The 24020-nt window shown below is 38.6% G+C and overlaps 1 protein-coding gene across 1 annotated transcript in view; it reads right to left on the minus strand.

Moving 5' to 3' along the window:
• Window positions 1–7488: 7488 nt before the first annotated feature.
• Window positions 7489–24020, minus strand: part of LOC140246909 (scavenger receptor cysteine-rich domain-containing protein DMBT1-like) — a 28038-nt gene continuing 11506 nt past the window's right edge. Inside the window, exons 10-24 of the mRNA XM_072326232.1 lie at window positions 23226–23452; window positions 22783–22903; window positions 20666–20866; window positions 19864–20076; window positions 19160–19275; window positions 17699–17873; window positions 16660–16866; window positions 15952–16149; window positions 14774–14929; window positions 14060–14201; window positions 12911–13097; window positions 11350–11744; window positions 9874–9970; window positions 8510–8726; window positions 7489–7819 (exon numbers count right to left, since the gene is read on the minus strand). Coding sequence (XP_072182333.1) covers window positions 7638–7819; window positions 8510–8726; window positions 9874–9970; window positions 11350–11744; window positions 12911–13097; window positions 14060–14201; window positions 14774–14929; window positions 15952–16149; window positions 16660–16866; window positions 17699–17873; window positions 19160–19275; window positions 19864–20076; window positions 20666–20866; window positions 22783–22903; window positions 23226–23452 — 2834 coding nt within the window. The 3' untranslated portion in view covers window positions 7489–7637. The remainder of the gene's footprint in view (window positions 7820–8509; window positions 8727–9873; window positions 9971–11349; window positions 11745–12910; window positions 13098–14059; window positions 14202–14773; window positions 14930–15951; window positions 16150–16659; window positions 16867–17698; window positions 17874–19159; window positions 19276–19863; window positions 20077–20665; window positions 20867–22782; window positions 22904–23225; window positions 23453–24020) is intronic.

Consider the following 24020-nt stretch of genomic DNA (forward strand, 5'->3'; position numbering starts at 1 on the left):
ACTCTTGTGGCTCAGTCCGTGTGGGTATGAGAACGGACTACCAATTCGATCTCCGTGGTTCGATCCCTTGCGTTGCGGTGGATGTGCCCCTCAAGCAAAGCACGTTTATCCTTCTTGTCCACCAGTCCTTTGGACATGACTCAAAGGAAAATTTAACCAAAATCTTGAGGATTTCAAGAGTGAATGCAGCAATAGTAGTATAACCTATTAGTGCAGTTTGAGGAAAGCCGGAGAATTTTTGAACATGTTGAAAGATGTCGGCCCTGTAGTTGCTTGGTTGCAAGCATCCGTTGCATAATCAACATTTACAATGCTTCGAAGCCACAGTAAAACGAAAATTTAATCATGATTTAATTCAAGTTGCTTAGGAAGGATCTCCAGGAAGAAAATTTAACAAATCATTTTTTTTTTCGTTATAGGTCTGCTTTGACAAAGAAATTAATTTTGAAGAGATTTTCTATATCATAATATGGTATAGACAATCTCTTCAAAATTAATTATTTGAAAAGGTCATTGTTGCGTTGCATTTGATCAAGTTGTTAAAAGACATGAAATAAAATATTAATCCCAACACACACACACACACACCACAACCAACACCACCACCACCAAATCACACTGTTCTAAAATGATCTTTGTTCGTCAGTTAACCACTGTAGGCCCCGTATACCTTTACATCAAGCAGATTTGGAAGTGTGAAGTACATGAAAAATGTAACATGGACTAATAATTGAAGAAACACACACATAAACACACAACTATAATGACAGAAAGATATGAAGCAAATCTCTGCATGCATATTACATGTACTGTGACTATTGATGAGTGTCTTTAAGTGGTTTTATGTTTTATTATCTCTCACAAAGGGAAAACGTCTACAATGCGAGAATCTCAACGGCTCGGTGGCCCAGCGAACGATATGAGGTAAAATTTTTCTCTCACATAAATTATTTTAATAGACACACCACCAGGACGAGGAGAACTAACCAATTTTATCTACAAGCTTCAAAAGTGTAATTCCACACTGTCAAGCAAATTAATAAAGAGTAAAATACGATGAACAGAATGGTAGGGTTGAAGCAAACTAAATTGGACTTAAAACGGGATTATCCCACGAGATCAACACCCACGAGTCATACGGCCCACGAGTTCGACACTGAGAAATGGTTCATCAGTCATACAGCCCACGAGTTATAAGAGCCCAAGAGTCATACAGCTCATGAGCTCGACAATAGCCAGATAAGGCCTGTGTGTTCGACAAAAAGCAAACAAGGCTAACGAGTCCGACACCACCTAAAAAGGGCCCACGGGACCGACACTAGGCAAATAATGTCCACGAGTCCGACAGGATGAACAGCTTCTGTTATATGCCAACTACAAATATGTATTTTTACAGGGTGTAGCATGAATTACATAAGGGGGAAAATGAAATGAGGGGATAGGTCTGTCACACTACCGGAAGCGAGATTGTTACCGATTATTTTCTTTAATTATAACACTGTACTCCTCATGGATCCCTCCCCCCCCCCCTCAAAAAAAGACAAGAAAAAGATGTATGACTTCAAGATCAGTGTAATTTAGTATAATTTTAGAATAATAGAATATTGCAAACATCGAACATGGCCCATGAGTATGACTCGTGGATGTCGAACTCGTGACGTGCATCCATATAAACTGGTTATTTCTAGGTGCATAAAGTGAGATAAAGTAAATGTGTGCAGTGTCAACTGTTGACGGTCTCACAGCAGCGATTTTGCGATTTAAGATTTTGAGATTTAAGGGTTGTAAGGGCGCTGTGGCATAGTGTATAAGACTGCCGACTCCCGATCGGAGGACCTGAGTTCGATTCCCGTCCAGTGCTTACGTCCATGGACAAGATGTTCTTACCCACTATGTCCCCCTCGATCCAGGCGTGTAAATGGGTACCTGGCAACGCTAAGGTAATAATAATAGCAGGGCCCTCTAGTAGAGCAGTGGCATCACTAAAGAGGCTATATACTGGGTAAATAAGACCTTGTTATTATCGTTATTATTATTATTATTACTATTGTTGTTGTTATTATTATTGTTATTATTATCATTATCATTATTACTATTACTACTGTTATTATCAGTATTATCATTATTATTATTATTATTATTATTATTATCATTATTGAATGTTATCATCATTAAAGTATGGTGAACGAGAAAAAAAAAAGAATAAAAATAAACAAGGTGATTTATACATTTCTGGAGGGCTTAAGTCTCGAGGAATATGAAAAATTACTTTTCGGAAGGTAAAAACGTCTCCAGATCGATGGAGAGATAGTGTTTTGAGACCCTTTTTAGACCACCTGAACCCGATTTGACGGTGAAATTTTGGTGACCAAAATTATGACGTCACGAATTGTGCGCTGTGCTACGCACTCCATCCACGCAATGGGCTCCGTCTATGGAGGGCCGTTGCGGATGTGGTTCATACGTGGGGCATACGTATGGAGAGGCAGTTGCATACATTATGCCCGTTTCCATGTATGCCCCAAACGAGTTGTGTCCACAGCGGCCTTCCATATCCGTCGCCTCTCCCTCGCTTCTTCTACCACCCCGACAATATCAGTGTCATTGTCACTATCATCACTCAATTCACTCTCGATGTCAAACTCAAAGTCCTTCCGTAAAATATAAGGTAAAAATTGGACGTTTTAATGTCTCAGCCGAGAAAGCAGATGCGACTAAAGACAGGCCAGATATTGCATCCGCTCACCTAGAAATACGTGCTTTATGAATGGAGGCCTCGATGTCCCGCTGCACTCGTAAAGGGTTTTGTTCATTTCGTGACGTCATATATTAGGGCTCGAAAATGACGGTTCTTCCGGAGCGAATATCGGTGAAGCAAATCAGTCAGTTTTAACTCGCGATTTCCCAATGGCGCAAATATCTTTTGATAAGTCACATTAAAAATCTGATTTAGGAGACATACCCCTGTGCTTTGACACCTTCTTTTATATGATTGTCTCGTTCACCATACTTTAAGGGTTGGCTTGGACCCTAAAGATACCACGAATATCTCATTTCTAGGAGCATCTTTATATGCGGCTCAGCAGTAAGAATGATACAGCTACACGATTTCGTCCATTCAAGGAGCACGTCGGGTAAGATTCAAACAAGCACTTGATTTTTTTTAACCACGAAAACAATATGTACTATGCTGAACTTCAGCCTGCTGAAGTTGAAAATGAATAAGATATCTTATCATAATTTTAGGAATATAAGTACGTCCTGTCATCTCACTTCTGTATGGCATGTCATGAGTTATCGCATAGTGTTAGCTGCTATCCAGTATCTCATAATAGGGCTATACTGTCTAGGGTCTTTCCGGAAGAGCTAGATTCTAACCTGTCCAAGATCCACAAAGAAACACCCTTAAATTGCCGGATGTCATTGCGGTAAAATATTCTATATCGAATTTGCAAGCACAATGAAATCACTGTTTAACCTATTAAAGAGTTTCCGTATAACACGAATAGTACGTACTCATAGCCAACAACAATACTTGCAGCTTGGGTTCATGATGATTTAAGCAATTACTTTGTGGAATCCAATCCACATTTACATGCTCACACACACACACACAAAAAAAAAAACACGCAATGCTTCCATAATTCTGTAAATTCGGCCTCATATCGATTGTTGCAACGATGAATCTCCCAAATGGCCAAAGACGGTTACTCTATTGAATGATCCACATGTTCTCTTTTTTTTTTACTTATCAGCAAAAACCTTGTGCGTCTGAAGATATACTTTGAAGAACTCAACTTTGAGAGGGTGATGGAGACTCCGTTATACACGGTATGACGCAATTCATTTTAATGTCGTCACAGTCATGACGTAGGACAATCTTTAAAACTTTTGAAAGAGATACTAGTAGCCAGCCCGGGTTTCAACTTCGTATCTCTTGATGATATTCGTTCGTCTGTTGTATTCATGTATGTTGCGGAATGTGAAAAGGAATTGTATAAGGCTACTCTTTATGTATGCGTTTGTAGCCTCACCATAAGAATGCATGATTTGGAGCCCAAGGAAGGAGACCAAAGAAGAAGGCATACATTCTTCTATAGGCTATACATAGGTGAACTTGTTAAGCAAGCGTTATTATAATGGAATTATACTGCTACATTTCTGAAAATAATATGTGAGGCTCCTATGTCATCAACACTGTTTAGTGTAATTTATTTGTCAATGAGTTTTTCTATGTTTTTATAGAGTATTGATTTTTCGCCTTAAGGACCACAATAAATTCCACAAATCTATAATGGAGCAGTTGATTTATGATGTAAATGATTATGAATTTATGAAAATCGTTTGGAATGCCCTTTTAACCCTGTTGGAAAGAACCCTGCTGGAAAGAACACAGTGTCCCATAAGGTGAGAATCACAGTATGAGTACAGTGTGAACACATTGTGTACAGAGTGTGAAATCTCTTCACACTGTTAGATTTGGGCATTTTAACAGTGTGAACACAAAGTGAGTGGTCAAATCACAGTGTGAAACAAAGCATTACTATGTGAACACTCTGTGAAAAGCACACCATAGTGTGAAGTCATCTTCACACTGTCACATTCGAGTGTTTTCACAGGGTCGCCTAATATGAACACACTGTGAACACACTGTGACAACACTGTGGGACACTGTCTTCTTTCCAGCAGGGATTGTTACACGAGTTTAACTGTTGCCTTCATTGGCGTTGATTGTACCCGTTCTTGCTGTTGTTTTTCGGTTTGAATAGGTGGCGAGTCTTCTTGGTACTATTGGCGGTCTGATGGGTTTGTACATTGGCATGTCAGTCATCTCCGTTGGTGAAATTTTGCTCCTCATTTTCCAAGTCATCAGATCAACATGTCGCACGAACACTCGTCCAAAGGGTACCATGGCGAAGGGAATACAAATCCCGTGTCAATCCTTTATTTAAGATGTTCACTGTTAAACGCATTCACGGAGATTTTTCAGTAGATCGGCGTGGATCAAGATTAATCATGTGTATATGAAATGTCATGGATAGTATTGTTCAGTAGAATAATCAACTTTAACCTCTGTAATATATATGTCATCGAAAATGGTAAGATCAGTTAGAAGGTCCTGCATTACGAAGAAAACTCTGTTTATTGTTCAAATTCTATCTTTGTCGCCGAAATATATTAGGTTACTTCAGATAGAATGAGTTCAAAGCTACAGAATGAAAAAAAAAATTGTTGTATAATATAGAACATGCGGGTTTGTTGTGAAAAGCCTTGGGCTATCAGGAGTGTCCTGTGTAGAGTTTTGTTGTATTTGACTATAATCATGTTTTGAAACTTGACATTTACTCAGTAAAGAATTTTTGTGGACATTTAAACTATTAGTCTATACACGCATCGTGAATTTAGAAGAGTAGTAGACTGAATTGTGTCATCGAAATTGCTGGTCGATGATTAACTATTATCCTATCAATGATATGAAAACTTGACATTTCTGATCTAAGGAGAAAATTGTATACGCTGATTGAAAAAAAAGACCGACATATAACTGGAAGTTTTTAGACAGTAGAATTAGTCGTATTTTAAACTTGAGATTTGATTTCATCTGATTTATTGAGTCACTGTGTATGGCACCATTTACATCTTTTTAGCAATATAATCAAACATAGTGTAAACGAAATGTTTGTATGTTTATAGTAAAGTACACACACGTGTACACCACCTCCCACCCACAAAAGACACACACACATACATTCAAAAATATCGGCAGCATTTTAAATAGTACAGGTCACGAGTCATTTCCTGAAAAGAAGTGTAAATTTATCAGAGCATATTTAACAACACTGGTTTGATTGAGGAAAATATTCATTTCTTCGTTGGAACCTGAATTCATATTTACGACTCATTTCAGTGTATGTTACTTTTATTTCCAAGCAAACGTAATTATTTTACATCATGGGACAAGATCTGTCATCTGATTGCGTCAGAAAGGTAACTTGTAAGTTTTAGGAGAGGATAAGTCTGTAAGTGTGTTGTATGGGCCTTTACATGTATATTGTGACCTGCAAACATCAACAGTTTTCCTGACATTGCTGCAGCAGCTCTGAATAGATAGCGGTATTACAGAGCTGTCTTTTCATTAGCTTATCATATCGAATACACGTATGATTATATATTCAGTAATGGAGTAGTGCTTGTTAAGAAAAAGAAGCAAACTTTGCTTCTTGATTTAGAGCCATGTTTGTTCAGCCCACTGTGATCCCTTAAAATTCATTTTTGACATGTTCAGTGTATTATTCATTGTTTTTGTACATACAGTTTTACCGCAAACACAGCAAAGTGAGGAATTGAATAAAAACTAGAGTGCAGCGTTCGACTCTGCTGTCTCCAATTTTATTCCTGTTGTGCGGTTAGCTGCCTGGACAGAACATAGCATTCTCTAGAGCGACCCGAGGCCAGCATAATGATTTGGCTGAGGAAATAAAGTTAATTTCTATTCAGGATGGATAGCAACAACTGTACCATATCTACCATTTCGAGCAGTAGTTTAAAAAATGTTCGAGATATCACATTACTTGTTTGATGCATATTATGTGTAGGTCAGTTTTGTCACAATACATCCTACCTCGTAAAAATTCTGCAATAAAGCCTGAACTATAAAGAGGTACCACTATTTTTCTCCCTAAACCATAATTGTAGACGGTTTGGTCTGGACAAACTATTGTTCATATTTTGTATATTTCACAATTAATAACTAACATTAATTGTACTGAATCAAATTTTTACATTGCTTGTTCTAATCCCTAACTCACATTTTGAAACTATTTTGAAGCACTTAAGCTGGGTTTTTGTTTCATCTGCAAATGGTAAATAATGCCTTTAACTAAAATAAGTCGAAGTGTCTTCCCGAATTAGATGGTCCTTTTGGATTCAACTAAGCTGTGTATGTATGTATGTATGTTTGAATGTGTTTGTGTGTGACAGCATTGTTAATATGTGTGTGAAGTTGTCCAATGAAGGCGAAAAAAAAAAGGCAGCAACAACGTCCCAAGCCAATTTAAGTTACAAACATAAAAATGTACAATTTGTATGTGGGTATGTTTTTGTGTGTGCGTGTGTGTGTGTGTATGTGTGTATTAAGAAATTAAGGTATAAAAATACACCAAATACAAACAGTAAATTATCATAAAAATATGAGAATACACGATTTGAATCATTTAATCATTACTGAAAGAAAGTAACAATTGCTTCTATAATCCGATCAAGTTTTCCATAATTTAATAAAATTCATCTTCACCATGTCAACCTTACATTAAATGACAATTGTTTGGGACTTCTGAGAATTTATTTCTTCAAAAGTTGTGTTAAATACAGATGCATGATTGATATTAACCATTAACAAAAACAAAGAAAGAAGGTATAAAAGTGCGTAGAGCATGAAAATTTAAAGGTTTTTTTAAGGTTTTTTAGCCTTTGACAAATTGAGGACTGATATCGTGCATGCCTAATTGGAAACCAACTGATCATTTGCAATCTGTATACACGCTGGCAAGGCATACGCGGATATGGGACATTTCTTTTTTGGATAAAAATAAGCCCTCTAGCGATGGCCTCCAGCAAAGCTGCTTGGTGACGTCATTTTATCCTTCCATGAGAGGGACGGCGGCTTCATCGTCCTTCGTCAACTTCCTCTGAGCAGTGATCGCTGACGTCACCTTTCTAACTCCAAAGATAACTCCGCCAATCAGGACGGCGAGGACGATAACCATGGTAACGGCGGCCAGCATCCAAGGATTGAAATTTGATGCGGGTGTATTGACGTCTGGATGTTTAAAGGAATATAAAATTGATAAGAAAATACGCATTAATTCAAAATATCTATATAGTTCGCTGTTTTCACTCTGATAACGATTTAATGTTTTCTCATGAGAATAAAAGTAACGTAAGCATTAAAAAACTTTTGGTAAGAAAGTTTGGTAAGAAAAAAGAAATACAAGAAGTAATTCTGTGAAATTAGACTAATGTGAGTTGCAAATTAATTCACCCTCGCCTATGAATAATTCAATCTCCTACTTGTCATACAATGAATTGGTAAAGTCGAAGAAATACTATTATTCTTCCCAAGGGGGATGTGAATATCATAAAAGTTTTTGTAAGTAGAAATTCATGTCAGTGGAATAGGTGTCACCGATCCATTAGAGTTCGACTAAGGCCAGGTTATCTGTTTAAATCTGTCACTAGATTGTCGGGATAGATTTTAATCACCACAGCTTTTGATGCTATCATTCTATGTGAAAGGGTCAGAGGAGGTAAACCATGTCCTGTGTGCCTTTATGATATCGATGGAGAAACGAAGACAGGTATCAATAAGTAATTTGAAATCAATAAAAAAGTGCAACTATATAGAGGAAAGAAAATATTACTTAAGAACGTGAATGGATATCATTGATACGAGAAAGGAGATACAAAAAAAAACAGTTGATGTATCATACTATAAGCTGGTATGAAGTACCTTGCAGATCGAGTACGTCATCAATGGCAGCGCTGCGCCTGAATCTGATTGGCCCCCGCGTCATTCGCTTGCGCGCTAATGTGGAGGCTGCGCTGACGTCACGCCGAACGATGCGCCTTTGGCTTCCGGACGGTCCGGCCTGACACGTTATGTTGCTGCATTCCGTCGGTCGCCCCGATGTCGCCTCGCACACCAACAGGTCGCAGTGAATGTACACCTGAGGAATGCAGAAAAAAAAAAGAAAAAGAAAAATCCTTACACAAAGACTACATGACATCCTCTTCAATGTTAGGCCGAACATATCGCATATGCGCACACAAACACACAAACTTGATGGCGTCTGGCTCATTATTACTCTCTAAAAAAATCGAGTGAAAATATTCACTCTTAAAGGAGTGAATTCAAAAAAGAGTGCATTTAGAGTGAAATTGGAGTGAATTTTGGTTGAAAATGTTCATTTTCACTCGTTTTAGAGTGACCTCAGGGATCACTCGAAGATTTTGGAGTAATCCCTGAGGTCACTCCAAAATGAGTGAAAATGAACATTTTCACCCAAAATTCACTCCAATTTCACTCTAAATGCACTCTTTTTTGAATTCACTCCTTTAAGAGTGAATATTCTCACTCGATTTTTTTTTTTTTTTTTAGAGAGTAGATGACACTTAATAACACTGGATAGAAGCAGCCAGACATGGCCCATATCAAATCATTCATTTCATTTGATTTAATCTGATTTGATTCGAGGATTTGGCAATGAATAGGTTGTTAGGGTCTTTCTCATGTCTCTGTAGTCTATTGGGAAAAAGGAACAAAAAAAAAACACGCTTATCTGAACTGAAAGAAAATCAAATTAACTCTAAGACTATTGAAGAATATTTGATTTGCACCAGGCCTGTGACTCGAACCCATTATCGCTTGAATAGGTGTCCCTATATGTCCTCCCAAATCTACGTCTGTACTCTTCATAATCTATGAGTATCTGTAAATTCACAACTGATATCCTAGCTAATCAGTAAGCAATAATCATTTTTTTTGTACTATTGATATGTTTTCGTCATAGTTTACAATTTGGCATTACTTTTCATTCAACAAAGCAAGGCAAGATAGTGAAAATAATACATGTATTACAATACAGTGCACTCCCGTTATCACGAACACGGCTATAACGAAATTCCAGATAAAACGAGGTAAACATTCAGACCGCAATAGTATCCGGTCTATGTATTCTTATTGCTTATTTGTTCGGTTATAATGGAATTTCGATACAATGTCATTTATAACGACAGAAAAGGACTTCGTTGTTACGGGAGTCCACATGACTGTAATGGTTTATTCATTACACGGATCACAATCATGACACGCACCCTGCTTCCGAGTCCCACGAAACGGAACGTTGTCATAGTGACACCGACAAAGTCCAAGTTGTCCGGGTTGATGAGGGTAGATTGCTCCGTAGCGCAACTATAAGAATGTTAGGAAAGGATAGTCGTAGTGAAAAGAGATAATGATATAAACAACATGGACTTCTTGTTGGGGCACTATTGATAATTATTGTCCCGAAGGATTCAACCCTATGCTATCACATGGTGGTCCGAGGAGCTTGCTCCTCTCTAAAATTCAACCAATCACAACCGGGGATTCATCAATGTAATGAGGCAACGAGACAAATTATAAAACACATAGTGTATAAGGTGGAGAAAGAGAACCCGAAAATGTGGGAAAGTAGGATAGACAAAAACCAAGAGAGGGAATATCAGTAACAGAGAGGTGGAAAAGATGAGAGGATATTAACAGCAGGAAAGGATAAGAGTTAACGGGAAATATCATTCAACAGAAAACAATAGGGTGTAAATGAGAAGGTTACAAAAGAAAGTGAGAGTGTGAGTGGGAAAAAAAGGGAGAAAAGCGGATTAAAAATAACATAATTATGCGAAGAAGAATAAGAACATCACGTATTGCCCCGTAGAATCTAAAATCACACTCATTTAGATTCTCCACATAGACCACATTAGACCAGTCAAGGTAACTTATTGATAGTCCTTTAAGTGTTAGCAATCGTGTTTTGCACCGTGGGCATTTCTACCAACTTCAATTTTCTTACTGTTAGTATACAAATGATGCACAGGATAGAGTGCGTTAGTGTTGCACTACATTGTAAATACCCGAGAGTGAGCTGCATCTCCACTAACGCCACGAAATAATCCTGTGCATCATTTGTTTTATAAAATGGGTCGAAAACTAAAAGCATTTTTCACGTACCTTTGCGGGTCAAGATGTTCGTCCCAAACATTTACGCATGTCGCACTCGGAAATCCAGCACATGATATAAGTACTGTACGTATAAGAGTATACGTACGCCACACATGTTATGCACAAGAAAGGCCGGTCGGCCGGCAGCCCGAACTAGAAGTTGTTTACAGGATTGACTGCGCGTATGCATGCAATTCAAAGGAGCCGCCGCGCGCACAGACGATCGGCAATAGGATTTAACACGCAGTGCAGTGGGACTAAAATAACCAAAACACACGTGACTCATTTCAGCGCTTCCTATTGGCTACATTCTTGAACCCATTTTATAAACATAATTATTTAATGGCCATGTGGTCCCTATCAAATTAGCATATTAACGATATTGCCACCTTTGTTGTGTGCCCGTGAGAAAAACGGAAATGCGCGCGAGGCGGTTGTTAGACTTTAAAGAATAGGGTCTCGCCAGCGGTCGCGACGTTCTCGGGGCACACGATGTTGATTATTACATATGTCTTGGAGGCTACGCCCAAGTGGAACACAGGTTTGAGTATCTTAAACAGACCTTTTAGGGTTGACAAAGACAGACTCACCCGTTGTCGATGATGACATACTGGTCATCGTTGTACGAGTCCGAAGGCGTGGCCACACATCGAGTGATCGCCAGATCCAGCGTGCCTCCTTGCGATGGTACGGACGCCCCGAAATACAGCTCCTCGTTCAGTTCCATGTCCACCGGATATTCCTCCTCGCTGTACTTATCAGCGAACTCACCGTCGCGGTAGATGTCGAGTGCGAAGGCGTACTTGCCCGTTGCCTCCTGGCTAGAGTTCACCTTGTAGTTCTGCAGCTCGTACGAGCGCATGCCTACGCGCGCCGAGCGGTTGTACGCGCAAGTGAAGGGGACGAAAACGTCGGACACGCGCGTAACGACGCCATATTCGCGCTCTACAACAGTGTTGCTGTATAGCTCTTGACCGGCAACTTCCTGTAAAATGACAGAAAACCAACAGAATTGCAATAAATAATCACACAGATGCAAAACCATACAGAAGCAAAGCCTCCCAATGAGGCCATCAGCTAAGTCAAGCCACGCTTACGCTGAAGGTCTCTTGCTTCCTTATTGAGTCATAATTGATTTTATGTGCCTGTCTTTTCTGTATGGTACACCTATGCAACTATTACGAAAATTTTTGTTATGCATGTAGTATAAAGTGCGCCTTTGTATTACTCCTTTGTCATTTGGTTATGTTTGTTTAAAATTGTCACACCCGTGTAATTTATTTTGATTTGATTTGATTTGATTTGAGAAGTAAAACAAACAAACAAACAAACAAACAAAGGAAAGAACGAACGAACGAAAACTCTCACAATTCCGGTGAAAATAATATGACGTTACATGACATTACACGTCTATCAAAGTCACCTCGGTGGGGGAAAAGAAACTGTCACTCGAAGCAATTGCGTTGACGTAGGTGCTTAGTCAACAGTTCATCTTAGGAAAAAGAAAAAAAGAGATTCATTGTAATGAACTTAGCAGCTATACATGGAAACCAGTACTATCTTTTTTTCTCTTCCCGGAGACTTTTTTCCACTAGATTTTGCCACACAAGCCATTATACACGGTGGGTCTGATGCTGGTCAGTTGAAGAAATTTGTCCTTATCACAAGCGTAAATTCCGCCATTCTTTTGTCTCTTTTTGCCTCCATGTTCGGTGTTCATCTTTGAAAGTTAAAGCAATTTGACGGCATCAGGTGTTCCAGTATTAAAAGAAAATTACCCTTTAATAGTACCATTCTTCCGGGTCCAACTATACATTTTAATATGACGTATGTATGTATTACATTTTCGAGAGTCTACAGGTGGACGTGAAACAGTACTGTCGTTGATTCACCGTAAATAGGGTATAATGCCAGTCTTTCAGACTAACGACTGTATGCTTTCATTCTCAGACTCTAAAGTGTCAATTAGAGAGTGTTGTTGGTTGTTGTTGTTGTTGTTGTTGTTTTAGCTTGTATGAACAATTCATGTGCATCAATGGTTTAAAAATGCAGTAATAGAATTCACATCAAAAGTTTGCCGAACGAACGAACGAACAAACGAACGAACTAACAAACTAACGAACGAACGAACAAACAAACAAACAAACGAACCTTGATCTCATTGTTGCATCCAGTAAGGTTGGTAGTAATGACAATGGCCTGATCCTCCTGCGACAGAACACCTTGGCAGCGAGGGTCGTTGAGGAGTTCGAGGTCCGAACCGGCCATGGCCCCTCCGAGGCGGCTCAGGGGAATGCTCACCGACATGGTGGTCGCCGAGCAAACGAGCATAATCGGGCTTTCCTCTCCTTTAAAGTGAATAAAAGTGTTTTATAATCTATAATGTAAAATGCATAAAGATCCTCACACTATTTAGCTGCTTCCGTAAACTCTATCTGCAGTTTTTTTTTTTTTGTCATCATTATCTTCTTCTCCTTCTTTTATTTTTCTTGATCTTTCTTTCTTTCTTTCTTTCTTTCTTTTTTTCGTGGAGAATATTATGAATCATTCTTTATGCAGGTACCTCCATGTTTATATCCTGCCCCAGTCTCGCTCGTTGCTAATCATTCACAGAAGAATTCTACATGGACATTTTGAATAAAGAGAGGTCATCTTTGCAGCATTCTTTTCATTGAAAATAAAACAAAATATAATTAGCAAAAAGAACAGAAATGAAAATCATTATTCTCTCATTTTCAGGCTTTTACTGAGGAGAATATAAATATCAATTTGATATTATTGAATTGACTTTTTAAGTTTTCTTTTGTTATCTTAATCATTGTTCTCCTTTATTTCTTGAAAATTTGTGACTAACATAGGCTTGTTACAAGTGGGAATGAGGCATACCGGCTACATTTGCAAAAATATCAAGGACAGAGGAAAAAAGAGAGAGAAACAGACAGAGACAGACAGACGGACAGACAGAAACATATTATGTTACTTCTAGCCTATAGGTGCTTCAAAAAGGAGAGAGAGATCCGTAATAGAAAATATCATATTTGTTTATATTGTTTGTCTTAATTGTCTAATGATATTCAAGAAAGAGAGAGAGAGAGAGAGAGAGAGAGAGGGAGAGAGAGAGAGAACAAGAGGGAGGAGTAATGGGAGGAAAGACAGAAGTCTACCAGGCTTGAACAATTGTATAAAAGATGGCGAGAAAGAGAAAGGAATACGACAATTTTTCCTATTTTTCACCCAATTACATCAAATAGAGAGAGAGGGGGGGGGGGGGGGGGAGAGAAAGGTGTCAATTATGTGGACATACCGAATGTTACCAACACAGGATCGATAGGCGACAGCTCATAGTCCTGCGAGAGAACTGCGTTCACTGTCACGGAATAGGTACTTCCCCTGACTACATCGTCGATGGTGGCGCTGTTCGTGTCTCCCCCATACACAATCACTGTATAGTAATGAGACATAACCCAGATTGAAAGAGTGACTGACACTCTCAAAAGTGCGATGAACTTAGCTTTAGATTTACTTTTCAAAACAATTTTAAACCATTTGCAATCTTCACAATCTTCGTAACTTGGAGAAAGAGAAAAATAATTAATGTTTGTCATGCTCAGCTGCATCGTGGAATTGGCACTGATTGGTGTTGTGGTAGAAAATCACTTTATGCATAAGCTCATTGCATTATCTGAATCCGTTTTTATCTCGTCTCAAACGACTTTCATTTAAACAATAATTGTATCATATTCAGTGAATTGCCAAAGAATGTGAAAGCATTTTAAAGTCATTTTTTTAAATTCATTCATTCATTATGTTCATTTATTTATTCATTCTTTATAACTCATGTAGATTACCTGATGGATGTATGGGTTAATTCATCAAATTATTTCTTAATTAATTTATTTATTCGTTCTTTCGTTTACTCATTCATGCATTCATGCATTCATTCATTCATTCATTCATTCATTCGTTCATTCATCCCCTTTTCCATTCAAACGTTCGTGGCCCCCTACCACTTACCGAAGCTGGTGTCTGCTCCATCCTGAGCCAATCCATAGGTGACCCTGTACCCGACTACATCACAGCTGACGCTTGACACAACCCACGTGACCTCAAGACCGGTTGATGTGCTGGTGGCGGCCAGTCCACTTGGATTTGCTTCCGTCAGGTCAAAACCTACACAGTTAGTGTGTGTGGACATCCAGATTGAGAACGGTCAAATCCAACGTTGTCTCTCTTGTTATATTATCGTGCACGCGTTAAAGGGGATGGCTAGTAACTGATCAGTGGGAATCGGTGGGAATGCTGGGGAATGATTGTTTCAATCCTTGTGGGATTGATATAAGAGAACATTGTTGTGTGAAAATGATTTGCTTCAGAAAATGTGGATTGAGTGAAAGCAGCAACATTAGTACAACATAATATCAGTGAAAGTTTGAGGAAAATCAGACAATATGAAAAATGATATGAATTTTTTAAGTTTTGGTGTTGGACCGCTGCGCTGGAGGAGGAGACTACTGGAGTTATTACGTATATGTGGACCATTATGTAAAGAAAATAAAGGAAATTCCACAAACATTCATTCTTCATGAAAATTACACATTTTCATCAACTTGATACTCACATATTTTAAGGGTATAGCAATAACTATCCCCCCCCCCCCCCTGCTTTTGAAAGCGGTTAGTCAAGTGCTCTTTCGTTATGCTAGGAAAGAGAATTTTTGTGGAGTTTCTTTACATTTTCTATATATTGTTGCCACACATACGTCATAACCTCTAGTAGTCTCCATGTCCAGCGATTACAACACCAAAACTTAAGTAATTCATAACTTTTGCATCGATTGTCCGATTCTCCTCAAACTTTCAATGATGTGCTCTGTTGCTGCTTTCACTCAATCCACATTGCTCTTTGGGTTTGGGTTTCCTTTAATTATCACTTTCAAGATCACAGTACCTCAGAAGCTCTGGCACTTTAGATGCATGACAATGGCCACGATTTTTTTTCTCCGCTTTTTGGTCTCTCTCTCTCTCTCTCTCTCTCTCTCTCTCTGTCCTTTCTCATGTGCGTTATTTTTGTATCATAAAAGATACAATTACTAATCTCTTTGCTGCTCAGTGAAAAAAAAAATAGTCATGCCCTTCAGCGAATAAGTTAATATAGTATAAGTTAAATAGTAAAGCCTTTTATTTTGTTATTACCTTTAGGAGAGATTTCACAGATGTAGCTGAGCGCCAAATCACAGACGAGTGAGGCGACTTCACCGTTTGGCTCCAGCGCGCCGCAATCCTCGCGTCCGTTGCCCGGGTAACCGGGTCCCCAGAGCTCCTCCTGCCACTCTGTAGCAGAACTGCAGTCCACCCAGCGCCAGTCGCCCTCTACGGACTGATCCGAATAACCTGGTCAAATAGCGGAGCGAGAAAGGGATTTACGGAACAAAGTATACAAGTGTGATTTCTTACCACGCAAGATAAAAGGAGGTTTTGATTACAAAGATGGTAGTCGTTACTCCGTTTGTAAAGGCTATTCTGTAGAGATTGTTATTACTTTTAACCGAAACTGCCAACAATTTTATGCCATTATATGTTATTTTGTGCATGACAATAAATTTGAATTTGAATTTGAATCTGAATCTGAATTTGAATCTGAATCTGAATCTGAACATAGCGTGATGAATCGATTTTTGCTGTACTTAACATCTGAAGTCTATCCATGGGCAAGTATTCTATGCAGCAATTGGTTCAGTGTGTGCTATTTGCTTCATAAACTACTGTTTGTGTAGATCTAATAATCGACTGTAACTTTGAAATACGGACCTACGAACGATGGATATGGTCAATATCATTTTCTTCTTTATCAAACCCCTCTTCATGCTTGAATTCTTGTTGTCATTGTGTTCCTTTACCTACCTATCCACCAGGTCATGTTAGAGTTGAGTTCTGTCGTTCTCTGCCGAAGGTAGTCGATTTCCACCTGGTCGTTGATAATGACGAGGTCGGAATCGGCTTCGTTGTCGCAAGTCCGCCTCCCTGTCGACCACCACGAGCCGTAATCCAGAAGTCGGAATCGATAGCAATGACCGGTGGGTCCTTCTTCGTAATTCACTGGACAGGTTGCTGGAGATTGTTAGATAAAGTTATGCATCCATAAATAGAACTTTATCGCTAGATCGAAATTTTATCTTTAATCGATGTGCTGGTTTGTCATTGACCGCGGCTGGTATACAAACTCTAGCAACCGAGTTATACAAAACGAAATACTGCATTTCACTCACAACTACATGTCTTGGATATTAGAGCGTTGTCAACTTTTAATCTTATACTTTAAACGAAACTGATATAAGATAAACAAAATGAAAAGCGTCAGCAATCCGTTTGATCTTCATATTGACATGAATGATGAATTACTTTAAAGTTACAAGACAGTAAGACAACTTTTTGGTCTTTAGAATAAGGATGAAAGTGAGATTACTTTGTCTTGCTTCAAATTATGATTACTATTACTAACGTTCTTTCATTTCTTTCAGAGGTAAAGACTTGTTATTTTTAGACATGACTCAGATCTGTAAAAATTGTTACATTCAATGATCAAAACAAAATAACAGACTTTGAATTGATAATGGCAAAATAAAGAAGCTGAGACATAAGCAGATAGGTACCATTTAGAAGATTGTTTGGGTTTAGTTCAAGCGGTTGGTTATTTACTTCAATGAGTTTTACACTGTTGCCAAATAATTTGTTAGCTCACATGCTTTATTTGAGGCAGGCGTTCTATTTTAATGATCTTAAACAAGAAAAACGTAAGTTCTCGTCAGTGCCTTCCATTATTTTGATTCAGCATAATAATACGTGTAATACGCTATAATAAATTGTGCAAAACATGTCTACATTGACGAATTTTGATTATTCTTCATTTTCATAGAATAAATCTCGGGCTAACAGATCTTACTTGTAGCTAGGACAGAGAGAGCCGTTGAGTAACCATAGCAACCGAATGAGATCGTGCAAGGAATGATCTCAAATAGATACGTGGTAAACGGGTCGAGGTTTGACACCACCACGGAATCGGTAAGGGCGCCATCTATGTACATCTCGACGTAAGAACCGGAAGTGTTGTATCGCATCTGCGTCATGTGTGATGAGAAACGAGATCATTAGAAGAAGAGAAGAGACAGAAAGGTGTGTGTGTGTGTGGGGGGGGGGGAGGATGAACCAAAATGAGTTCGAGAGGCACACAGACCAACTGACAGGCAAATACTGACAAAATACCTGGATTGGTAAGAACTAAGAATATAAGGGAAATATGAGAGACGGGCAAAAAGGAAAAACAAATGTTTATTTGCTTAGTATTATGAGTCAGTACAAGTAGAGGAAACCACAGCACTATCACTATCACTTTCACGAAGTCATATCATCTGAACGCAGATAACTAAAGGAACAAAAAATGACAGCCCATGCTTTGACGAGCGATGGAGACATTCAGTGCATTAATACAGCAAAACACGGTTATAACGAAATTTCCGGTTACAGCAAATTGAATTAGTACATTAGCCGCTCTATGGTTATTACCGTTTTGTTGTTTTTTCGGTTTGAACGAAATTTCGACATAACGAAAGAAAGCTGCCGGCCCATGGGACTTCGATATAACAAGAGGCGACTGAGCAAAATTTGAGGGGGGTGTTTTGTTTATTGCCTGTTCACATATCTCTATATCGGTGACAAGGGCACTGCGTAACCATTGTAACTGTTAGACCACACTTATTTGTTTTTATCATTTTGTAAGACTTTGTTGTATTTATTAATTATTCATACAAGTGAACAGTTGACGTAGAAATAGGTTTCTATTTTTTTTTCCTGGGAATTGTTTTTGAGAAGTGGGGGTCGTTACTCTCTCTCTCTCTCTTTATCTATGTGTCTATCTATTTTTCTATTTATTTATTTATTTATTTATTCAATCATTCATTCATCTATCTATCCATCTATCTATCTATCCATCTATCCATCTATCTATCTATCTATCCATCTATCTATCTATCTATCTATCCATCTATTTATCTATCTATCTATCAATCTATTTCTCTCTGTCATATCTGTCTTCTCATACCATTTGTAAAACGTCTTTAACGGCCCTTTAACGGTGGTGATACCACCATCAAGAGCCAAACCCGGCCCGGGGCCGGCGATCAATTCAGGCACCCATGGTAGAATCCCAGGCAGACTACCTCCGTATCAAACCCACTGACGTTCAACTTCCTACTGTTTAAGAACGAGGCTAGAGACAACAGAAACAGGCAGGTGTGTTAAAGAGAAACTTACATTGTAAATAGCTACGTCACAGAGGTATTGGGAAACGTCGAAAGTCATGGCAACCTCGCAACCTTAACAATCACATGCTTAAAGAGAAACTTACATTGTAACCAGCAACGTCACAGAGGTACGGGGAAAGGTCGAAAGACAGAGCAACCTCGCGGGAATCAACCGACGTGACTCGGAAGTTCGATGGGTAGCAGTCAGAGTCGACGTAGTCTTTGAGAATGACGAAATAAAGAGAGGGGAGTAGACCCATTATGACGTCAATAGAAAGAAGAAAACAGAAGCAGAACAGGGGAAAGGCGGGGGAGAGAAAAGGGAAAATAGAAGTGACCACGAAGAAGAAGTTTACCACAGAGGAAAATATAAGGGAAGAAAATATTAGAGGAAAGATTTAAGGAAAATTAAACAAATTTCGACTGTTCACACATTTTACTCTTTGCTATAGTCACGACATCATTCAAAATCACAGTCAACATCTCATCGTTTGGGAAACAGTCAAATCAAGATTGATCTTAACACTATTTTGATAATGTCCGTTCCAAAATAATATGATAGGACATTATACCATGGCTATCTTGTTTAAGTCATCCAACCCTAACATCATCTCAGCATCGATATAAGATGTTAACCTTTACTGACAAGAAAAAGCATGAGAAACATTTATCGTGATGACAAAGGGATATTGTGCACGATAACGTTTACACTGCTAATTTAAAATTATAGTTATATTTCGTGACATCAGAGTGCCGTACGGCAAAGAAAACGGGTCCGTTTCATCTAAAATCAGTTTTTTTAACTCACTCTTCCTCGTGATTTCGCACACATAAGGCCGCTCCGTCGTCCACACATCGTTTCCATAGAGACCAGTCTCTGTAGACATGTACGCATAATTTCGGCCGTTACTGGATGTGTTGCTCGGCGCAGTACCCAGCTCCCAGCGGGAATTGCCGAAATCCGACGATTCGGCACAATCGACCCACGCCCACTGACCGTAGATGGCAGCATCGTAGAAGCCTTACATGACAGTTATTTATAAAGAAAGAGTAGATAATCAGCCATTTTCCTCTTCCACGTTGCACATACGTTGGAAAATTTCATTTGAAATCAAGCATCTTAGTTCTGCACCCGTGATGTAATAGTAATTCGTAAAATTCATATAATGTATAGTATTAGGTCTTACTAGCGGATGGCTTGATAATCAAGCCTGGTATTTAGCAATAGAATAGAAAAGGGCTGTCAATGAATTACATACAAAACAATGAAATGGATGAACGACGTATTGTCGATTGACAATTCCGTGTATGAACATAAACAACCGAAATTGTAGCATCGAGCAAGTTTATGCATGCACTATTATTATCCTGCTTTGAATACAAGTGAAGTGTTTAACCAACTGTGAAAAAAGGATAAGGTCATTTGTATCAATGTGCACTGTCGACTGTAGAAAAAAAAATAAGAAAAGAAGAAGAAATGCGGAAAAAAAAGGATATTCACAAGCAAAACGAATCTTCCACAGAGTCATTTTTATGGTTTGACCGGTTTCTAAAAGCGACGACTAGCTTAATGCCACGTGTTAGTTATGTCATTACACTGAGTTTCTCACCAATCCAGATACTGTTGTTCTGCAGAGATCGCATCTTATTCATGACGTAATCGTTCTCGGCCTGGTCGTTGATCACGACCAGGTCTCCGTCGGCGACGTTGTCGCAGTCGTAGCGAGCATTGAACCAGGGCGTAGGCGTGGTAACGAACTTGTAGCAGGTCTCGTTCGCGGGATTGTACTCGTATCCCTCGGGACAGGTAACTTTGTTAGCAAAAAAAACAGAAACTTCTCTATTTGGTTTTCGTTTTTTGTTTTTTCTATTTCTTATTAATAATCATTCCCTAATTCGTCATTTTAACAATACACGTTTTCTTTATGTATTCATGGAATTAGTCTTTTGCATCCGTTTATACTGGCAATGTGTTAAAGGGTGCGTACAGTTCTGGTTGAGGTGATGATTTAGTTTTTAATGTTGTGCAAGATATTCAGAAACCACTCTATGAGATGTCTAAGAGCATGCAATTCTAAGTGGTATCAAAAGTTTATTTGATGAAAATTGGTTTTGAAATGGCTGAGATATCCAAAAACAAGGTGAAACAAAGAGATCCTGATAAAAGGCGTGGCCTGTCGCCTTTTATTATTATCACTTTTTTGGATATCTCAGCCATTTGAAAACCAATTTTCATTAAAATAAAATAAACATTGAATCCTTCTTAAAATTACATGCTCTTTCATATTTCACAAGAGGTTTCTCACTTAGGAATGCAATAAACCTGAATCCCCACCTCAACCAGTACTGTACAGTCCCTTTAAAGTAGACCTCCTGATGATTTTCAGATTTTTACATTCAAACAACGATAAATTACTTACACTGGGTACAGAGTTATAGAATAATTCTATAGTGAAAGGGATGAGGAATAAGAATGTTTTCAAAATATATAACAAATTGCAGTGAACAAGGATGATGACATGGCAGCCTCACCATAAGAATGCATAGGTTGGGACTCAAAACAGAGAAAACAGAACAAAAGAAGAAGGTATGCATACATCCTACACAGGTGAACTTGTTAATCAAGCGGTATTGTAACGGAATTACACTGAAATACGTGAGGTTCCTATGCCATCAAGACAGTTCAGTGTAATTTTTAAAGATTTTCAGAGTATTGGTTTCTCTGCTCAAAGACCACTATAAATTCCACAAATCTATACACGGAGCTGTCGATTTATGTACTACACGATGTGAAATAATTATGAAAATCGTCTGGAATGCCCCTTTAAATTGTGTCACCCATTCTACTTACTGCACTAAGTTTGTTTACTTCTTGTGACGTATAGTACCTTGAAGCACTTAGACTATGCCATGCAGAAGGCATGAGTAACTCACTGTGATTGTATATTCATTCATTCATTCCTTTATTCTTATATTTATCCGTAATCATGCATTCCCTCGATCAATATTCTTCTTAGTTCCAATCGTCCCGATTGCAGCCATTAAATGTATCATCCCCCTCCCCCCCAAAAAAAAAAAAAATCTAAAATCAAATCAATAAAAAAATCAAAGTTCATCCAGTGCATTCACAAACTGCCCAAATAAGGAAGAGGAAGGCACAATAATGCGTGCGAAAAATTGAAACATTTAGCTGAAAATGAAAATCACAGCACTGCATAATTCTGTAAGAGATATAACTTATCAAATCACTGTTTTTTTTTTCTTTTTTCTTCACCGCTTGGAGACCTCTGGATTATAGAGTATCCCGGATAAGACGGAGCTGGATAATGGAACTTCTAAAGGGACTGTACAGTTCTGGGTGAGGTGAGGATTAGCTTTTAACGTTTTGCGAGATATTCAGAAACCACTCTATGAGATGTCAAAGAGCGTGCAATTCTAAGGGGTATCAAAAGTTTATTTGATGAAAATCGGTTTTGAAGTGGCCGATATATCAAAAGACAAGGTGAAACAAAGAGATCCTAATAAAAGGCGCGGCCTGTCGCCTTTTATTATTATCACTTCTTTGGATATCTCAGCCATTTGAAAACCAATTCTCATCAAATAAACGTTGAATCCTTCTTAAAATTACATGCTCTTTCATTATCTCACTTAGGAATGTTATGAACCTAAATCCCCACCTCAACCAGTACTGTACAGTCCCAATAAGATGTTTTATAAGCCAACTTACAAAATTCCTCGTAAGTGAGACTGAAGCCCGTCCTCCGCGCTGAACCGTCGCTCACGAACCGCAGGTTGAGTCCGTTGAAGCGGCTAATGACATCATAAGGCATCTCCGATCCGGTGAGAACCTACATTTCAACAGTGGTTAGGAGAACATTGATTACAGCTTTAACCGGTTATCATTACAAAGCCATTGCAGCACCCTTTTGCCTTAAGCCCTTTGCAGCATGATTACAGCTGTTACCTACTGCACAGGACAGTACATGGACTCTAAAATCCTACAGTAAAGTGAAAATGCTCTCTGTTTATTCGTTTAACCATGAGACTGCTACTTGACGGCGCACGTATACAATGTTTTCTACATTAATTAAAAGTTCAGATTATTGAATAATACGTATCTTACACGCCGCCCTGCGCAGGGAGAGAATAGATCTGCTAAGAGGATCTTACCAGGTAGGTGGAGTCAACGTCGTCTTCGTGTGGTGTGGTGCCACCAATCAGAAGGCGATCGTGACCGTACTCGAGATCGAACTCGACGAAGTGGAGACGAACTTGGAAACCACCGCGGACCTGCACGATCCACTGGCAATCGGCGTCATTTGGGTAGAGTCCGCCTTCAAGCATCGGGGACATTATAGTCCCCGACAGGTCTAGAAGTGTCTCGATGCCGCAGGCAGCTGTCAAAGGAAATATCTTATTGCTTAAACACAACTCAATCAAACTATTACATCGTGGGAGAAAGGAATATACAAGCGTAAAATAACCTGAATATGAGGGCTTAGTATGAAAGGTTAATACTGCATTTGCTCCACGTCATGACACATTCCACTGATAAAGCCCCCCCCCCCCCCCAAAAAAAAAAAAAAAAAAACCAAAAAACAAAAACAAACAAACAACAACAACAAAACAAAAGAAAACAAAACACAAAAAAACACAAAAAAAACAAACAGGTTTTATCATGACATGAGTGTCTTGATTTTGTTTCTCAGAAAAATTCTCTAAGAAATGTGATTTGACATAGCTTTTCTGTCGTTTGAAATATCTAAACCATCTCAATTTAGTGCGTATTCTAGGTATTTTCTTGTCACATTGTTTTGTTTCTGAAGACTAAGCAGCAAAGGAACCATCAATGTGTTCTTTTCTCATAATGAGCATTAGAAACATAAATGTATAATTTTCATGTCAAAATGATGTCAGAATTATCATTTTGTAGCACGCGAGTAAAAAAAAGAGGAGACATTTCTA

This window comes from Diadema setosum, chromosome 3, assembly GCF_964275005.1.
Source record: "Diadema setosum chromosome 3, eeDiaSeto1, whole genome shotgun sequence".
NCBI lineage: Eukaryota > Metazoa > Echinodermata > Echinoidea > Diadematoida > Diadematidae > Diadema > Diadema setosum.